The sequence below is a fragment of the Mesitornis unicolor genome, unplaced genomic scaffold (assembly GCF_000695765.1).
Source record: "Mesitornis unicolor isolate BGI_N332 unplaced genomic scaffold, ASM69576v1 scaffold8578, whole genome shotgun sequence".
Classification (NCBI taxonomy): Eukaryota; Metazoa; Chordata; class Aves; order Mesitornithiformes; family Mesitornithidae; genus Mesitornis; species Mesitornis unicolor.
In genome coordinates this window covers 84,439-100,257 of record NW_010199847.1, presented here as the reverse complement: position 1 = coordinate 100,257, position 15,819 = coordinate 84,439, and the positions used below count along the sequence as shown (strand labels likewise).

Genomic DNA, 15,819 nt, shown 5'->3' with positions numbered 1-15,819 from the left:
CAGAAGTGCTGGAGATCCACTTCAGGCATCATCCATCTCCACAGCTCTCCGAGGCCATGTCTAGCCTTGGCTGTGTTGTCAGCTCCTTCCTCATGCAGCCAGTATTGATTGCCCTGTTTATGCTTAATGAACCTGGAAATTTCCCATGATGAAAGAACAAAAAATATAAAATGACTGCCTGCCCCACATCTTCCCTTCCAACAGCGTGAGATTGGTCATAGGCTCATCTCACCCTAACAGTGGCAAAGCGCTGGTAGGAAGGAGAGTCCTCCATCCAGCAGCATCTTCACCGCCAACATTCCCCAGGGGAAATTCTTCTGTTTCCCAAGCAGTGTGATCTCTTCTCTGGCTTGCATGGCAAGGGGAGCTGGAGTGGGACAGGGAGGCAGCAGGGGTGACTGATTCTGCTCCCTGCGCCAAGTAGGAGTGTGTACCCCTGCTCTACACCAAAGGCTCGATAAGCCAGGAAGAAGAAAGCTGCTTCTTTTCTATCTACTGTTCCTGCATCTTTTCTTCACATATGTTGTGCTGCTAAATATCGAGGTAGCTCTTGTTATTATTTATAGCTGCCAGTAGCGTGCCGGGCGTTTTACAGAAGAAATACGCCAGGTGCCTTCTTTCAAAGAGCTCACAATGAAATGTTAGAGGCCAGCAGTGCCGCTGCTCTCAGGGATTATACATCTCTACTTGGCTGATGTGACTTGACAGCTGGAAGCCACATTCTGATGGCTTTCCTTCTTTCTTGCTTTCTTCATTAAAGGTGCCAGGTTATCTTTGCGAAAGAATAAACCTGCTTCCTGACCCTACACACAGAACAGATAGAGCAATTTTCTCCCTTACCACTCTCTGCCAAATTGCCTTAACCCTGCCCTGGAGAAGAGAAAGAACAATTTGACGGTCTGTGCCCATTCAGTAGGCAGCTTTTCTGCTGAGCCTGTGCGAAGATTCCATTTGGTGCCAGCTGTAGTGATAGGTTTGTGATTCTTTGCTGTTGCGGTTTCTTATGTAACGCTGTAACTATAGCTGGCACTTGACAAAATCTGTAGCTCCTGTTCTGGCTCGGCCGCACATGATGCAAGAATAAGGTAGGAAGGGCGGGTTTATATCTTTATGAGGTTGTGCTCCTGAGACAGGGCAGCCCAGAAGAATTTTTAAGCCTGGGATTACCTTTGAAGGGCGAGATTGCTCTGAAAGAGCCTTCTTTCAAAGAAATCACTTGAAAGCATGGAAAGAGGCAGTGCCATTTGGGGAATGGGACTTTGCTTTGGGGTCAGCTCTGCTTCAGCCAGGGATTTCCCAAGGATCGCTGTGACATGGGATTCATGTCTCCAATGTACCACTTGGGTGATACACAGAGGCTGCGGAGAGGTATCACCACAGCTTAGCCACATGCAAGTGTCCCTGAAAAAGTCAACACTAACTGCTGTCCTATTATTAACCAAATAGATACTATTAGAAATGGATATATTTAATCACTCCCAGCCAGGGTGGAATTTGAACTCACAACCTAGAAGTAGTAGCAGAGTTTTCAGCTGCAGGAAAAAAAAATAAAAAATGAAGGTCAAATGGGACTTTTCCTGCTGGGCAAAATAATTTATTGCAGGTGAAACAGTCTCAGATATGTGGTAAATTAGGCTGTGCATTATCTCATGGATAATAATTTCTCTCTGATGTTTGCCTTCTTGTGTGCATCTTTATTTTGGGCTCTAAATAAGATAAGAAGCACCAGAAATCTCCCAGGAATAACAAATGCATTTTCTTTGCTTGATTGAGGAAAGAAATATTGGACAGACATATGTTATGCAACAATTTAAAAATAACTCTCTTGTAAAACTTGGAGTGAGCCTCAAATACCGCAGAAGAAGCAGAAATGTGTTACCTACCTTTTTATCAGCAGTGTCAGCCAGTACAGCTTTTTTCTGCTACTTTTACTGAACTGTTGGCCTGATCATTTCCTGGGCATTTTATTTTAATATATTTTCCTAGGAAATAAATTCCAAGTCCCTATTAAATTTGGAGCTACACTCAACCAGGCAAGGATTTGAAAACAATGCTGCAGTAACACTAAAATACCTGTGCTGTCCTTAATACCTTGTTGGATTCAGCAACAGACAAGACAGAAACCCTTTAGAGGTATTATTGCAATACACTGAGCACACCGCGGGCCCAAAGCACCCATCGGGGTATTGCTTCACCCCAACTTGATCTTAGTCTTTCTGGCCAGCATCTTTTTGACTGTATAGTGATGAATGTATGTTTGTGCCAATGCCCCAGTTCCAGCTTTTTCCTGGAGCTTTTTCTGACAGGAGGGGCAAGGTGGAAATAAAGCCCATTCTTCTTTGCAAATTGTACCCCAGCGAGGGTGCTTGGAATTGGACACCTCAAATTATCAGCTGCTACTAAAAATACTGGCCATGAGAGCTTAGTGCAGTAAACGAGATTATTTATTCACAGCGGTACGGATTTTTTTGAAATGTAAGACCAGTTGCAGATGTAATGACAATAGAGGAAATTAGCTCATGATGGGATTTTAGAAAGAGGCTAGTGGAAATATGTTCAGTAATGTTCAGTTATTAAACCATTAAAGATCCCACTGGAGACCAGCTAGTAGGATTTCTCATAATCTGAAGCGGCTTAAGGCAAAACACACAGCCCCTAAGGAGGGAAATGACAAAATGTTCCTTTGGAATAGTCACCTCATCTCCTCACCCGTCTCTGTGTGCTCTGCTGTGCAGCATATATGACAGCACATACGTCTCTCTCACGCATATGCATGTATACCTGTAGGCTCCCTTCCTCCTTCCAAGGAATAGTGCCTCAGGAGTGCCACAGCCCCTGTGCCCTCACCCTCTAAAGCAAAGTTTCATCAAGGAGGGATGGTAGAGGTGAAACCAGAGAAAACTGCAAACATCTGTGCTTGCTTGGGGCCCAATCTAAGCCCTACTGAAAATGCACATAATAACTTCCACTGGCTACAGGAGCCTTTGGATCAGGCACTGTGTCTGCTCCCATGGTTCTGTTTACCATTTTGGTGGGCTTACATGGAAACAGAAGGGTATGAACTTCTGAAAATTAGGTCTTGATTCAGGTCTGTTGGAAGGAGACCCTAGAGTTCAGGCCTGGATTCAGAGAAGCTGAAGAACGTTACTCTACCAAGTGGATAGCCCTAAACTGGGAAGAGCCTTCTGCCCACGGGGAGAGCCAAACCTGATGAACTGGCATGGGGCTGAGGGTAGCAGCCAAAGTGCTCCCAGCCCCAGTGATGAACAATCGACATCCAGAAGCTGAGGGGTGGTTGGTGGAGTCCCAAACCCTGCACAGAGTGTGCATCAGGCACTTCTCCTGCAGTGTGGTCTGAACCAGAACTGGAGCCTGCACGGGTGTTGCCGCTGGCGGTCCTGCACGGAGAAGTCACGGCACAGCCAGGATGTCGTTAACGGTGTGAGTAATCCAGCAATGCTCCTCGAGAGGCACGATGCAACAGGCAAAGGTTCACCAGTGACGACAATGGCCTCTAAAGCAATTAACCTGTCCTAACCTGCCTGCAAGTCCTCTTACTGTTTTCTCCCTGCCATGCTGGTACACCAGAGCACTGTCCTCAGGTGGTGGATACTGGCACCATTCCCTTGAAATCAATAGAGAAGTGATGGCTTCCACCAGTTGGAAATAGAACTTTCTACATTTCATGTCCCAGATCTTTCCTTCCTCACTCAAAATTTAACAGCCTTCCCTTCTGCAGTGGCTGCATCTGAGCTTCATGTGGAGAAGTGCTCCCATCTCGGCTCCATCTCGGTCTGATCTCAGCAGTGAAGAAGCAAACACAACAGATTCACCCCCTCCCTTCCTACTTCTAATAGCAACCAGGTGCTCCGACACTTAACCTGTGTGCTGCCGTGAAATTGCCTGTCTAGTGCAAACACCCACGTGAGGCCCTGGGCCTCTAGGACTTATTTTATCCTGGGATTTGTAACCCAATCCCATTTAGATCCTCCATTCATATAATCCACTTTAAAAATTCATAATCATTGTGGTTGTTGTTTTTTAAACATGAAAGTAGAAAATTATCTGTTGACGTATTTTTTTCTCTTGAGAAAAACCAAGAAATATCTTGAAGGCCTTGGCTGTAAACTTTGTTTTTTATTAAATGTGCTACTGTGTTTTAAATTGGTACCAGGACAAATACCTGGATGATTATATCCAAGTCTGCTGGAGTTAATCAGTTGCATATTTATCTATATGTTTGCTACTTTTAAAACTTACGGGTTTTGCATGGAGGACAGAAGAGAGCGTTCTGTGTAAAAGACAAATGTTCAGGGTGTTTAAGGACCTAACCAGGGTTTCAGAGCAGAGGTGGGACAGCCGCGGTTGTAGTCCTTTGCGGGGACATCCTGTGCAGGCAGGGAGCTGGTCTGAGCAGTGAGTGCAGACCTTCACAACTCAGAGGAACAGTGAAGCAGCTGAGTTGCAGTGGTTTAAATCTGGAGTATTTTACTGAGGTCTCTGAAGTTACTTGAGATTTACATCACCATAAGCAAGAGCAGAGGTGATTATGAGAGGTGGTGGTGACTTTGGCTCATAGAAGTATTTCGTTGAGCAGAGGCTATTTTCCTTTTCCTAATAGATTGTATCCCTCAACTTTTGACTTCAATCTCAAATAGGTGGGGTCTTGTGATATTGTTAATGGGTAAGGTGTTTTTTAAGGTGTTCTTAAAGATGCCTTCCTCATACAGTCAGGAGCAAAAGTTGAGTTAGGGCTTGATGCTTTGGGTGGTGAGAGTCTGAGCTTCAGAGAGCAGAGCCACCTCATGGTACAGAATGTACCCCACCAAGGACCCATTCAGATCATTGGCTGCTCTGTCGTTCTTCCTCAGAAACACCCAGTGCAGATTTAAACTGGATTTGGCAGCAGAAATCCTCTGTCCAGTCCCCACTCTCCCATCCAGCCTATGAGTGTTCCTCTAATACTTCAACTGCTCTGTTTTGATTTGTCTGTAAATAAACAAATTGTAAGCAAATCCAGAGGGCACAGAGCAAGCCTACCTCCCCTGTTGGGACCTATCTCATCATGGGTAGAGAGAAAAGTCTTTCCGAGGCCACTTCCCTGGCATTTAAGTCTTCTGAGTCAGCTCGGCATCCGAGAGAGAGGCAGGAGACTTGTTCTGAGGCCTTTGCACCTGCCATGACGCTGGGCTTATCCAAACAGCAAGAGATCGGACCACAGCTGAAAAAACAGCCCGTCGCAAGAGCTCGGGATTTTTGACGTCCTTCTTTTGTTTACAGCATCCCACCCCTCCTCTCTCCCGACTCCAGAGCCAGGCAGGAATTCTCTTCATTATCTTCTGCCGTGCTTTTCATGCCATTTTTATTAAAAGAAAGAAAGACAAGGCAAGGGGGAGCATGTGCAAGAGGGGAGATACAAGAAGAAAATGGTCATATGTGAACAATCGATGTCAATGCAGGAAAAAGGACAGGAGTTGGGGAGCAAAACTATTTTTGCTCTAAAGCTACCTCATCCCCTGGCTTAATCAATTGCTTTTGGAGCACCTAAGGATGGGGGAGCCTGCAGACACCATGGTGACATTGCCAAGAGGGAAAAGCCAGAGCAGATTGATGACCCAATCTCTAATTAGCAATGAAGAGAGAAGGGTTAGCTGCTCCAATCTAGAAACATCAAACCTCAGTTCAGTGCCTGCGACTGGGAGACTCTAAACGTGTCTGAGCAGTGCAATGCTTCACCACTGAGTAAGTCAATATTTGGGGTATTTCAGAGCCTCTGTAAATGATGTTGTGGTTTTCAGTGGCTGTGAGCAGGCTGTGGGGAATGGCCTGGACAGCTCCAGGCTGCAGATGACAGGACAGGAGATGGTGTAGACCTTTGGCTTTTCTGTATGTTGTTGTATTTGGTACACCTTAAGCAGCTGATCCAAAGCATTTCAACAAGTGAAGATGTGAGCTCACTGCTATTTGCTGCCAGCAGATTTCCTGTTTTGTTCAGCAAGGCTTCCGTGCTAGAGAAGAAGAGCAAAAGCAATGGTGTTAGAGGGAAACAGTGACACTGCTGGCAGACTGGGACTCGTTCTCCACTGCAGAGAGCTGTCCAGGAAACCGCATCTGTTGGCTTAAGAGTTTGGTGGCTATTTAGGTCAAAGAAAGATGGGTCCTTTGTGAGGACACTTGAGGTGCGGAATTTACCTGTTTCACATGACAGTGCCTGTGACAGCCATAATTTAATTGGGGATGCCTAAGACCTTGTCATCTTGTCCTTAGATAACAGGAACACTCTGCTTTCGTTGCTTTCTGGCCATTTATGTTTTCATAGGGCACAAGCTGAGATCAGTCTTGAGGCTATTTTCAATTTTGTTGAAAACAAGACTTTGCTGTATAAAAACCCTCCCTGCTGTTATTTGTAGTAGGAAAAACATATATGCCATTGTAGTAGAGGGAGAGTGGCATGAGATATTTGCTTTCCCTCGGTGCTTTTGCTGCATCTAAAGTGCCGTGTTGTGTCCTCAGATGCAGAAGCCCAACAGTGGGCACATTGCAGGCAGGGCTGGGGCAGTGTCAGTCCATGCAGGTCTGCTGTCACTGAGGGCATGCTTGTTGCTTCTGTAAATTCAATGAGCCTTTAAACCCACCTTGATCTGAGTAGAAAAGTACTTCCCAGAGGTATCATTTTTCCTGTAAGTTTTACAGGAACACTCAAACTGAAAGCAGAGGTCCCTTGCCTGGGGGACACAAGAAGATTAACTCAACTGCCCAGCCTCCCCAGTAAAAACAGGAAAAGAATTAGAGGGATTTATATTTCTGACCCTGGATCTGTCACTCGCCACAGCAGACAGGAGAGTTGCCCTCGTGGTATTTCACACAACACGTCCTAATTTCCCCTCGAAGCAGAGGGCTTGAGTCATTGCTTTTTAATAAGACTGCCTCCCCACGGGCGGAAGCTGCAGCGATCAATGCGGCTTACTCTGCTCTCAAAAGGTCATTAAAAGACCATAGATATAAATTTAAAAGGGTGTTTGTTCACATCCTTAATGTTAAAGATGTTCTTCTGTCTCACTTCCTTAAGTAGCACCGTACAAAGCTGGCGTGTGTCGGGCTTGCCCGATAACTAAGTGAAAAGAGCATAATATCACTGTTAGTGTGCCATCAGCTCTGAGGGAAGGCGGGAGAGAAAATATAAACAGTCAAAAATCACATTTTTATCACCACTTGAAGCAGAGCTTGTTTTGCTGACATCTCCAGATACAGTCTGTAATATCGACCTTGGTGTCCCATAACTTTGTAGGAGAGAATAAATTCTTTTTTCTCTCCTTCTTTGTTTCCTGCTTTCCTTCCTCCCTCCCTCGCTGTGGTACTGGATGACTGCCCAAAGTGTTGCATGTAGCGTCCCTTTAGCAGTTATATTTTTCCGAAATGTGGGTACTGTGAAGGAATGCTAAAACTCTCAGTGCCTGCCGATATGATATGTTTAACAGTTCAGGAGGATATAAGTATCTCAGGTTCCAGTTGTTGAGATGTGAAATGCTGCATCCAGCTCAGGCAGGTTTTTGCCACTAGTTGCATCAGGCTAGAGTGAGCTGAAAGCACAGTGGCTTGAGTTTTGAGTTTCTAAGGTGGCTTTCTGGTGCTCTGGTCAGCTAATGGTTATTTTCTACTCAAGCTTTTTAGAAGTAAGAGAAGCTAGACTGTGCAAATACCTAAATGTATGTCTAAGGAGTCAGGATTTTTGCTTACCACTTTTTTGGGAGAAGAAACGGCCTTTTTTTTTTGCCTGTCAGGACATATCACTTCTCCAAGAACTTTCCTCCAAGAGCATAAGGCTGCAGCTGGAAATCTCTGTTCACCAGCGTGTAGCAGATGAGAGATTAGACTCAAGCCCAGTGCCACAAAGCCAGCATCACTCCACTCCCGCATCCACAGAGTCCTCTCCCTGTATGAAGTTTTGCATTCATGGTCCATACAGTTAAATACGCCAGAGCTCTCCCCACCTAATAACTTTCATTTCCAGTTTTCTGTCTTATTCACCCACAGACGCATTCATTTCCAGTCACCTAATGATTCACAAACACCATATTCTCTCCCATGCTTAATTTAGTTCTGTGTCGTCTTCCATTATGTTCTGCCAACTTCCCGCCTCGTACATAAACAAATAGGAACTTTTCCTGTTTTCCGTTTGCTTACTTGTACACACAAGCACACACAAACACTCCCATGTACTGAAACACTCGCAGATGCACACTTTCTGCTGTGAGCCAGATGCCTGCCCATCACCTATGGGTATTGGGTAAAACGAGAGTCTGAAAATTATTATCTTGCACTTGTGCATGTAAACTCAGCACATCAGGATGCAGCATGGATTTGTTTATTTTGTAGCTGTTATAGCTGCCCAAACTATTCATTTGTTAACAGTCTTTTCTAAGAATTGAACCTTTTTTGTGGTTTGCAGATCCCCAGTGACAAAATCCACATTTCTGCAAGTGTACTTGTTAATCTTAAATATTTTACGAATGGTTTCGAAGAAAGAACTTGAGGAATAACTGCTCTTTGATAATCAAAGCTTGCCCCTGCTTTGATTTCATCACTATATATCAGAAACTTCCTGTCTTAATAAGTTGATTTAACCGAGAGTAAAATCTAGAGAATACCCTCAGTATTATACATTAGTGTGCATTTGGCCTCTTAAGTGATTTCCTATAATTTATTTATTTTTTTTTAAAACAGTTGGTTTAAACAAGTCCAAAGCGCAGAAGTTTGAAATTTTTCACTTTGATTGAATAAACACCCATACCAGTATCTGGGTAAATGTCTCCCTAGTCTGCAGGCAAATTTAGATAATGTTTGTGCTACCTGAATCCTCAAATTTAGCTAATAGCTATGGCCTGTTGCCAACAGGACTCAGGTGAAGAAGCAATGGAAAAGCCAGTTGTGTTGTGCTTTTGTTCCACTGAGTTTCAGCCCCCTGTTCACGTGTGGTAACAGGGAATCAATTCCCAGTGCTGCTCGTGTGCAGTTCTTTCACTCTTTTGCAGGCACAGTACCCATGAGCGACAGCTTTGTTGTAAAACCTAATGTGTGATATTGGAGTTTAAGTCATGCTTGTTAATTTAATGAATGTCATAAGGAGATACTTATTTCACAGACTTGAAGATTCCAGTAACTATAGCCCACTGATATCTGCCTCAATGGCTCTGTTGCTCTGTGTAGTAGATACATCTTGTCATAGTACACAGTTCGTTAGTACAAGCTTTTTTGACCAAGTTTCTGTGACAAAAGGACATGTATATTACTGTCAGTAATTGGAGCAATGTGAGCACAGTTCGTAGAGGACTGGTGTGGGTTAGGAAAGAGCTGGGCTGCACTATGGGCTCTGCAATTAGCCTGACTGATGACTTTGAGAACATCATCTTGCCTTTGCCACTCCATGGCTTTACAAATCAGCACAATGAGGATAATGGTAATGAGTTTCTTTGTGGAACGTTTTGAGTTCAGATAATGTAATAGACATTGTAAAAGAGCTAAACATTTATATTAGGCTTATATTATTTCTGTATTGCATATAAGAAAATATTCCTCATTAACAGATGCACAGGATTTAGGTAATTATGGCTTTGCATAAATATGTAACAGTTTGCTAATTCTTTCTGTGCATATTTGGATGCTAATACCATGATCTAGTGCTCTTGTCTGGACCCTATTTTTTGTGCTTTCTTGGAGAGGAAGAAAACTTCTTTTTAACTCCACTGTTTTTAATACCCATATGCAAAGTGGATAAGTTATTTATCTATCACTGAAACATCCCCAGTCCAATTCTGTCTTAAATCAATCGGCAAATTCCCTCTGGCTCCAGCTGCAGTTGGATTGAGCTCAGGGCTGCTGAGGAAGTAATCAGTGTTTGCAGAGTGGTTTTAAGTTCCTTAAATGAGCTGTGCCCTGAACTTGCAGGTCCTTGCACTGTTCCTGCTGTGGGGAGACGGGAGCAGAATTGCGCGGGGACTAAGCACAGGGATGCACAGGGTTAGTTTGTCAAACACTGTGGTAATATTGACTGTAGTGATGCTGTTACCATTTCCCCCCGCCCCTGGTGAGGATGGATGCACTGCCATGGTGTCAGGGCATGGCTATCTCTGCAGTGGCTGTAGATGAAAGCAGCAACGCACCAAACTGTGTGATTTGCATCAGCACATAGTTTATCTGTCAAACAGTCAAGAGTTGCACCTGTTTCAGAGCTGTGAAAGAATCAGGCATGGACGCAGGTGAGTGCCAATTGTGCTCACAAGAAAAAACCACCCAACCAAAAATTATTTCCATCAAAATGAAGTGGCAATATTCTGAGGACCTCACTGAAGTAAAATCTGTGGTTTTGCCACCCACCCTCCATTTCAGTACCTCCTTCTGCGCCCTTTGCTACTGCCTTTGTTGTACTGACCAGTTAACATTTCCTCTCGTCTTGCAGGGAGCTGAGCGACAGGACCACGTACACATACCAGGTCGTCATTGTTTCTGGGATGGAGGAGAGCGAGCCTTCCCCCGCACTTGTGTATATCTCGGGAAGTGGATACTGTGGAGACGGGATTATCCAAATGTAAGTCTGGAGCAAGCAAACAGATAAATCTGGGCACATCTCCTCAGCCAGAATCTGCAACTAGAAAGTGGATTGATGACCTCTGATGTCTCCTTAGTTTAGGCTAGCTCTCATCTGTAGATAATGACTCATGTGCTTGATGATTACCAGGATGATGACATTTAATTGCAACTTAGGCCCTGCTATCCTGGCACCAGCAGATACAGACAGAGATACAGATAATGGAGTCCAGACAGCAGGATCGATATGAAAGTACGCTATATGCTGTTTATGCTGTTTGTTCATGTCTCTGTATCTTTATATGCGTATATGACATTTCCTATATGGAGCTGAAGTAAGTGCTGGAAAAATTGACACAGCCTTTGGTGCTGTCTTTACATGTGAAGTTCCATGTGCCCAGCAGTTGGTGGACAGGGTAAAACCCCTGCCTCGAGGTGGGCCATGTGGCTGGTCCAACCTCTTGTTTGGTCGACTGCTGGAGCTTGGATGCATTTGGAGGTGATGGATTTGGCCTCTGAGGGAGGGAGAGTGCTGGGAGTTGCACGTTCTCAATCAGCTCCTCTCTCTCACCAGCTGCCAATCCCCAGCCCACTGAAAATGTAAAACTATCATTCACAACTATGTTAGGTTTTATTGTTTTACTATGGAGGCCCTTAAGGCCAGCTGCTTCAAAGCTTCCTGACATTAGATAATTTAATTATTTAAACCATGGAAATAACAACAAGCAAGTGCCTAATCCATCCAGTATTATTTTTTTTAAATAATGCTGATCAGCAATCACATAGTACAACTCCATCAGATGATACACCTGGCAGCAAGTATTTGCAGGGTGAGGCTTAACAGGCAGGGAAATCAAAGAGAACAGCAAATGAGTCTAACAGCATATGAATGCAGGGCAGTCCTGGAGAGAGAGGTGGAGAAGACAGATTAATTTTGCTTTCTGTAACTTTTCTCCTACTGTTATGTTTGCACATTCCTCAAACATCACTTGCGGCTTTGCAGCAAGCACTGAACAATAGCTGAGCTGTCTCGGGAGCGAGCAGGAACCAGGCTGTGTCACAGCTTGGTCGGTTCTGGCCCTACTCGCAGCTGCGTCAGCCCCTTGCTCATCTGGTTCGCACTCTTCTCCCCATGCACCACTGCAACAGTGTGGGCTGGTGCAAGGCAGGGCCTGTTTCCCAACACCACCTGGTCTCCATTGACTGCTTTTCTCCGAGCTCTGTCACCTGGAATAGTCCAGCACCAGGTTTTATGCCTTGTTATTCCCATGCTGGGGCACAGTCTGGCCCTTCCAGATTTAATACAAAGAGTTTCAGAGATTCCTGTTCTCTTTTTCCCCACCTGCTGAGTTGCAGCCACACTGGCTATGAAGGAAGTTGCTCATATCCTCATCAGAGAACAGCAAGTGGTATCCACATGTGCAGGAGAGAAGTGCCCAGGCAAGCTTGTGAACCAGGCATGATGAAAGTCAGGGCTGGAGGAGAAAGGGAGGAGTATTTTAAGAGTCAACTCAGAAAGCCACTGTAGTGGATTTCAGGGCTTTGGGGTTCTGCAGAGGAGTTGAAGCGATCATTGGGATGATGCCATTTGCCACCTGACCCCTTTTGGCATGTGTCTGCTCTGCCTACAGAGACTTGGGGGAAGAATGCGATGATATGAATAAGATCAACGGTGATGGCTGCTCCCTATTCTGCCTGCAGGAGTTATCCTTTAATTGCATCGGTAAGTCTGGCTCAGAGCCCTTCCACTCATGGTAGGCAACAACTCTACGCAGAGTGCAAGGCAAAAATCAGCAGTATTTTTGACATTTCCAGCTGAAGAGTTGTCATGGAAGAGAGGAAAAAAAGGTGGAATTTGTAGGTTTGAAAGGCGAACATATCTTCCCAGCTTCTGGCCATTTTGATGGGAAATTGGTTCTGCTGGCTTTGAAACAGGCTAGGACTAAGGGCTAAGTCAGCCATTGTGGGACTGATCCAAAGCCCATTGAAGTCAGTGGGTGGTTTTCCATTGCTTTCAATAGCCTTTAGATCTGGCTACGTGAGAAGACATGAACTGATTTTTTTCTGGTAAACAGGAGGAGGAGTGAAAGGGGAAGGGACTGAGACCAGAAGCAAGTCCAGCTGAGGTCACACCTCCTTTGAGTTGCAAATCAATATCTGAGGATCAAAGGTCTAGCTAATCCCCTTTTTCAGAGGTGAAAACTACTTAATCAGATTTCATTTGCAAGCCTGGTTTGCTCTGATTAGCAAAACCTGTAAGTACAATGGCCGGAAGATGCTCGAGCTATCGGGGATAGCAGGGCTGCAGTTGTGAGCTTTACATATTTATTAAACTTTCTAGGAATGCTGGGGGCAGTGGAGGGAGATGGAGACCAATTTACACTGCACTTTCTATGGGGCAGCCGTGCTATGGGATTGCATTTCCCAAACAGGGCTCAGTGAGGTCTGGGGAAGGATGAGACATGCAGAGCTTCTGAAACCAAAGTTAATGTTTATAGAAGGCCGACTTTTTCTCAAGAGAATTTATGAGATTCCTTATCTGGACTGACCAAGCAAATACTCTGTCCCATCTAATGTTCCCATGCCTTCGGCTCAGGGCATCAGTCCTGAGCAGATAATATAATGATGGTAAGACTGACATTTGCTCTTTTTGGCAAACTGGCGATTATCTCTTGTTCCCAAAGCAATGTATAAAGGACCTCACAGGCACCATGTTTCCCTTGGGTGGTAAGCTGGGGACTGCTTGTCTCACCGTAACAACTACATTTTTATATCAGCATCCCACGCTGTGGGACTTGAGGCCTGATTTGGTGATGTACTTACTTACATATTTACATATGTAAATTGCTCCATTGAAATCTGAGAGTATTTATGGTCGAGGCTAATTGTGACTATTGGTGGTCTTAAAGTTATGTTTGTGTTTCAAGTAACTTGCTGTGTTAGAGCCTCAAGTACTGAAAGATATTAGTCATAATATTTTGAAAGTGAGATAAACACTTATGCAAATGTTTTGGGTTCTCCAAAAGCCAGGCGTAGTGCAAGGCTGGTTCCAGCAAGGGTTTGGGTTGGAGCTGTGTGGTCGCATCGGTATCACCCTGCTCAGCAGCAGATCGGGACAAACTGGTGCAGGTCTGTACTTTGACCACTGCCCAGCATCATATTAGGACATAACCCAGGTCCTCCTCTGTGTTCACTGGTTCTTGAGAAGCTGGGTTCTGTGGGCTGGGCAGCAGTTGCATCATGCTCTGGATAAGTCCATGGGTAGGAGGAAAAAAGGAGTGTCCCAAGGCTTGGAGCTCACAACCATGTCCTACCAGGTGAGTGCAGGAGCCCACTTTATGCCTGTGTACGTGTTCATCTCCGGTATTGGCAACAGGGCTGGTTAAAGGATGTGGGAAAAGTCCATCTGACAGCAGCGTGATTAGAGAATGAAGCAGCTAATACATACACACAGATTCAGAGGAACTGCTTTTCAGATTTGCTTGTGCTGAAAAGCAAAGGGAAATTCCAGAGGTAAAAAGTGATTTATTTGTCATGGGCTGTGGAAGTTCATGGTTTTGCGCAGGTCCTGGCTTACAAAACCGAAAGAAATCAATTTCAGTTGTTTGCAATTCACTCAGGTGAACCAAATTAATGGAATCAAAGGAAAAGTACATGGACCCAGACCGTACAATTGTTTTGTTGCGTGACTGTACAATTTTGGTGGTGCGACTGTTGTGGTGATGATGGTCTCGGTGAACGGGAAGTGTCTGTGAGGGTAAAGCAGCTTCTGTTGTTTTGGGGCAAACGCTGGACCTTCACCACGTCCCTAGGAAAGGCTCAGAGAAGGAAATTCCTGGGAAACTGGCCCTGTTGACTTATGTGGGTCCTAGAGCACCAAGAATAAGGACATTAAGGGCTAGAGAGAAATTGCTGGCTAATCTTTCAGAACAGTAAAGTTTTTTATTCTGTTTTAACTTATCAAGCATTAAAATCACACCAGACAACATAAAGATATCGGAGAAGTGAGTGGCTGTACTTTTTACATAATAAATAATTAAAAAGAGCAGAAATTCAGCAAATAACACCAGACCGAATCTTTTGCCTTTAGCCAAACAAAAGTCATCTTTCAGACTGGTGGGGAGTTTTCTTGGAAAATACAGAATGCTTGGGTCCCTCTTTGAGTAGCACAGAAAAATAATTGTAATTTATTTCCGTGTTTACAAGGCTAACACATGTTATAATCCTGTAGGACAACAAGTAATTATTTCAGACAGTGTTATTTTTGCAGTGATGTCCTTGTTGTATTATGTAGCTTTTTAGAGCCCCGGGAATCACTCCTCTTCACCAAGGAATTCAGCGAGCCTCAAACACATGTTCAGAGGCTTTGCTGAATTGGGGGCCTCAGGGTTTGATCTTGCAAATCCTTCCTTCCAGGCATGTTTCTGAACTACCACAAGACATTCTTTAGACTTCAGCAGATCTAACCACAACGGCGAATGCAATGCTGGTCACAAATGTCTGCAGGATTGGGTCCCACACGGCTGCAAATAATCACTAAACATTCTGTTTGCAAAGGCAAGGCTGAACGAGCATCACTGGGGGGTTTCCTTTGCAGGAGGTTTGAGAGCAAAGCTTCTTCCTTTCAAAACAGAGACTGCGCAAGTCACCTCACTTGGTAGAGCAGAAGTACAACAGAGCCTGCAAACATCATCAAGCTTTAGATTTAGAGCCATGAATCACAGAATAATTTAGATTGGAAGGAGTCTCTGGAGGTCTCTGGTCCAAGGAGGGCCAACTTCAAAGTTAGATCTAGCTTCGAATTTGGAGTACATTGCTCAGGGTCATGTCCAGCTGCATTCTGGATATCTCCAAGGCTGGAGGCAGCCTGGTTGCAGGTGTCCCTCTGTCTCTCTCTCTCTCTCCCTTTGCCTTTTAGACTCCTGAGGTTTATGGGTTTTTAAATTGGTCCAACTTTCCTTTGAATAAATGACACAGGGCTCTCAAGACACTTTGCGCTAGTGCCTGTAATAAAATTAGACCTTTTTTGTTTGCTTGTTTGTTTCTCGGTTTTGATTTCCCTCCATCTTTCCTCTCTAATCAGATAACAGTGGATCAATCTGCTCTGCCACGGGATGAGGGATGCGGGGGGAGGAAGGAGGGAGGAAAACTGTGTGGTCTTACTGTCAGGCTGTCCTGGCCTTCTCTGAACACAAAGCCGAGTAACAGAAAACAGACAAGATTAATAGCGTTTTC

General features: G+C 44.6%; 1 protein-coding gene across 1 annotated transcript in view; it reads left to right on the top strand.

Annotated features, from left to right (window-relative positions):
• Positions 1–15,819, top strand: part of PAPPA (pregnancy-associated plasma protein A, pappalysin 1) — a 175,200-nt gene that overhangs the window by 80,339 nt on the left and 79,042 nt on the right. The window contains exons 8-9 of the mRNA XM_010189570.1: positions 10,457–10,585; positions 12,216–12,307. Coding sequence (XP_010187872.1) covers positions 10,457–10,585; positions 12,216–12,307 — 221 coding nt within the window. The remainder of the gene's footprint in view (positions 1–10,456; positions 10,586–12,215; positions 12,308–15,819) is intronic.